General features: G+C 38.9%; 1 protein-coding gene across 1 annotated transcript; it reads left to right on the top strand.

The window, feature by feature from the left end:
- Positions 1–1503: 1503 nt before the first annotated feature.
- Positions 1504–4235, top strand: LOC112145531 (F-box only protein 2). The gene is made up of 6 exons (XM_024270817.2): positions 1504–1587; positions 2092–2151; positions 2948–3071; positions 3387–3479; positions 3549–3687; positions 3801–4235. The coding sequence occupies exons 2-6, from the start codon at positions 2115–2117 to the stop codon at positions 3933–3935; spliced, it is 528 nt and encodes a 175-aa protein (XP_024126585.1). The 5' UTR covers positions 1504–1587; positions 2092–2114; the 3' UTR covers positions 3936–4235.

Genomic DNA, 4235 nt, shown 5'->3' with positions numbered 1-4235 from the left:
GTTTAGACCCCACATTTGTTTGGTTAAAGACCATAAACTTGGTGTAAAAAGATCTGGGCTGTTATGAAATGCATTAAGAATAAGAATTGGGAATGCACTCCCGACTCTGACATTCAATACTCAGCACACTGAAGGGCCTGTCAACAGATCATACTCAGTGTTGCATGTTGTGTTAGGTCTGTTCTGCTGGTTGTAACTGAGCACTGGTCCTCAGCTGTTTGTCTGTGTTCTACTGCTGTGAACACTGTTTCTTGGTTTTGATTAGGGGTGTGCCAAAATATCGATATTGCGATATATCGCGATATTTAGTCCTGCGATCGATTCTCGATGGGTTCTCACCAAGTATCAATATTATATTTACATTTTAAGAGGCTGCTGATGTTAAGCAGAAAGCAGCAGAGGAAGAATAATTATTCTGACATAAAATAACTGTCTGTTTCTCAATGTAAGTCAATGGGACTTTGGCCTTTTTGCAACCCAGTGGTACTTCCTATATGGAACACGGAAGTAGGGGGGCTTGCTCAGTCCAGTTATTTTATATACAGTCTATGCATGGAACACGGAAGGAGGGGGGCTTGCTCAGTCCAGTAATTCTCATATACAGTCAATGGTCTGCCCTCTGGTGCCAGTGTTTTGCTAAGGAACGTCCCCTGCCAGAATTTGTTTCCCTAGTCTCAGCTATTGTTTTGGCACGGGGAATGTATCTTGGCACAAACGCGGCCAGCATGTTAGCATGGGGGATCCTTCTTTAGCTGGGCAGTTTATTTCTGGGAGGTGGGCGTGCCCGCTCCAGCATCTAGACCTGTCCAGATGTACCCTTGCCTTTGCCCATCAGTAACCAGGCCAGGATCTAGCGGGTTAGCTGTTTTCCACCACTTCTGGGTCTGTTGCTGCATTGTTTACACTATTGGCTGTTGTAGCCTGACAACCACAAAATGAGGTTGGATCGCTCTATTTTGATCTATTTTATTAAATTTTCAACAGCTATGGCTATCAAGTTAATTTTCCCATCATGGCATTCATAACTTTCTCAAAATTTATTTTTTATTTTAGTTAAACAAATAAACTTGAACAGACGTGCAGTTGGATCAATGTTCCGGCACTCAATGTATCAGCCTGTGACCCCGTGACGTAGTTTTGACAGTTTGTGAACTGGAGAAATTCATATTCAAAACAAAGAAAAGTCGCATTCAAAAGAGACATGTTAAACGTAAAACGAAATGTATTCAGATCCTAGTATTTGGCTGAACAGCCTCTCCAGTTGTGGACTCTATTCTCCTCATCCTAGTTGGTTCCTAGCGTTACATGTGTCCTGTTTGGATGTCAGGCTAAATAATAAATGAGAAATATTATGAAGAAACCCAAAAAACTGACTGACATCTTAAAAAGTAAAAGAATTTTGCAACATAATCAAACATTAAAAATCAAGTAGAAAAAGGATTTACAAGCAGCAAATGACACGCCCATACTTGCATGTGTTGGACCAAGTTTCATTTTTGCACACTTAAAAGGAGCAGTCTGTGCTGAAACCTGTTATACACGGAGCAGTAAACTAGAAGACTGTCTTTGTACCAGAAACAGCAAAAGGTAAGTCTGTCTTTCTCATATTATCAATATTCCCACAAATCATTATTTTTACCATTTCATAACAATTTTCATTTAAAAATGATTGTTGGTCATAATTATGTATCATTCTATGTTTGACTGAATAGTACTGACGACTTTGCACACAAGTAAAGTAAAGATACATTTTTAGTATATTTTTCATTGAGGCCAGATGACTATATTCTTGCAAAAAAAACCCTTTAAATTGATGATTTTGACTCAGTGATGCTCCCTGGTTAAAGTATAGTTTGTCTTAGATTTGCAAACATTTGACATCAGGTAAAATTAGGATAAGTTCCATACAGATAAAGCATGAAATCTTCTTGCATCAATATTTGCAATAAAAAATCTACAGGAACCACCAATTTAATGATTATAATAAAAATACACAAGGAAACCTATGAAAAAATACATTAAAAACATCTGCATTCATCTTTAACCATATCTGTTAAAGATGTCTTAACAGACTTCTTCTTTCCTGTACAGATTGTTTCAAACTTGCGGACATCATGCCCAGAAACCTGCTGAAGAACCCCTGCGGTGAAGGTAGTAGAGTGGAATACTCTTTCTTTTACTCTTAAAATGAGATGGAGACTTTTGGATGTGAGACTAGTTTAAATGGATGGTAAGGACTCAAGAGTTGACTGTAGACTCAAGTTTTGGAACATGAGCACAGTGGTTCCTTATTTATTCTTTGTTTGTTTGTTTTAACTCAAATGACTTTATTGTCAACTCCAATAAAACTAGTAGTCTTTTATTTATTTATTTATTTATTTTTGTTTCATTGGTGAGGTTGCAGAAACACGAACTGATTGTTTCTGAGACTTCACAGCTAAAGATTTTCATTTTCATTCCATTTGTGGCTAAAGACTTAACATGGGCTAACAAAAACAAACTTGAAGGCATCTCTGTTAAAATCACATCAGGTCACGTAAGCAATGTAAGCAAAGATGAGCGGTGCTTCCTTTTACTGGCCCCTTTCTCCAGCCCCTCAGGAGGGATCCCAAGGTGTTCTCTGGCCACTTCTTAGCTGATCATTTATTCATACTAAACAATCGGCCCTGATTAGAATTTGTGTTAACAAGCAGTTGGACAGGTGTGTGTTAAAATGTGGCCAGTCAGTGTATTTTTGTAAGAAATCAAATGTTTTTAGTACAAATCTTTCTGCAGCTTTACAGCACTAAAACTTTTGGGGTGGTGATAAAGATCCAATAGTCTTAGTTATGTACATGGAGTACATAATGAAAACATCCATTTTGTCTTTGGCTTTTGAGATAGGACAGAATTCAAATTTGGTGTGATAATTAAGATGCTCCTCTGACCCAAAGCTTGATTGTCTTAGATGGCCTCAAATTCTGGGAGGTGACCAATGGAGGGAACGGATGGAGAGTGGAGGACATGCCAGGGGATGCCGGTCATGACTTCTGTAATAAGGAAGTGAAGAAGTATTTTGCAACTTCTTTTGAGTAAGTTCATGGATAACTTTTTTTCTTTTTTTTTTGTTAACTTAGTGAAGCCTTAACCGCTGTCATTCTAGTGCACTGCTCAAGGAGCATTGCACCAGAATGACATTGGAATTTGATTAACCTCTTATGAACATGGAGGTAAAGACAACAAGTACTGGGCAGGCTGGTTTGGAGTTCGGATAACTGGGAGATCCGTTACCATCAACCTGTGAACTGAGCAAAGAAGCAGTTCTCATATACAATCAATAAAAGCACTTCAAATGAATGGTTATAATTAGTGCTTTTCTTGTAAAGACGTCAAAAATGTGTTTCCAGATGGTGTTCAAAGGAGCAGCTGATTGATCTGTCAGCTGAAGATTACTCCTCAGAGCAACTGGACGCTCAGCCAGAGGTCACGGTGGAGGACTGGTAAGATTCAGGAAGACGATTTCTGCTGGGCAGAAAAATACTATTGACTAAAGTGAAGTGATCCTGCAGGTGCTGCAGCAGAACAGACTGTGGCTGTGAGTACCAGCTGACTGTGACGTTGTTAGATAAATACCTCAAGGTCATAGAGGACTTCAGACAAGACCAGGTGTTTTTGTACCCTGACGAGGATGACTGCTCCTGGAAGCAGGTATTTAAGAAGATTGCAGTCTACTAATGGATGCATTTTAAGTGACAATTTTCTGATTATGTAAAAAAAAAAAACAGTGAACTCAGTCTTTTCTCTCTGTTCTCAAAATCCAGATCAAACATACTTTTTCTGGATACGGTCCTGGCTTGCGCTTCATCTTCTTTGAACATAGAGGGAAAGACAACATGTACTGGAAGGGTTGGTATGGAGTTCGGGTGACTGGGAGCTCCGTTCCCATCAATCTGTAAACCCGGTTTAATCTGGACATAGAGAAAAGAAAGAACATCATGTGAGCTTTAGCTTGGAAGAAAAGAAGATTTGCCTTAAAGCTCAATTTAATAATCCTGCATGCTGCTTTGCTCAGACCTGCAAAACTCAACCACAGCTTCTCAAACTGAAAGCTGTGGAGGATGTGTTGAGATCTGACCTGTTGGTTAATGCCTCCACACTGTTATTCATCCTCCATGGGAACTGTAATGACAACAGAAAAGCTGTTTAACATTTAATATGGAAGAACATTTGACAATAAAGAGCAAATTAAATACAGA

This window comes from Oryzias melastigma, linkage group LG5 (assembly GCF_002922805.2).
Source record: "Oryzias melastigma strain HK-1 linkage group LG5, ASM292280v2, whole genome shotgun sequence".
NCBI classification, from domain to species: domain Eukaryota; kingdom Metazoa; phylum Chordata; class Actinopteri; order Beloniformes; family Adrianichthyidae; genus Oryzias; species Oryzias melastigma.
This window is presented reverse-complemented; position numbering and strand designations above follow the sequence as displayed.

Excerpts from the sequence above, each read along its gene's own strand:
- LOC112145531 (XM_024270817.2), top strand. The coding sequence starts at position 2,115 with ATGCCCAGAAACCTGCTGAAGAACCCCTGCGGTGAAG. Across the intron at positions 3,480-3,548 it reads GAGGTCACGGTGGAGGACTG|GTGCTGCAGCAGAACAGACT; the intron begins GTAAGATTCAGG and ends GTGATCCTGCAG. Across the intron at positions 3,688-3,800 it reads ATGACTGCTCCTGGAAGCAG|ATCAAACATACTTTTTCTGG; the intron begins GTATTTAAGAAG and ends CTCAAAATCCAG.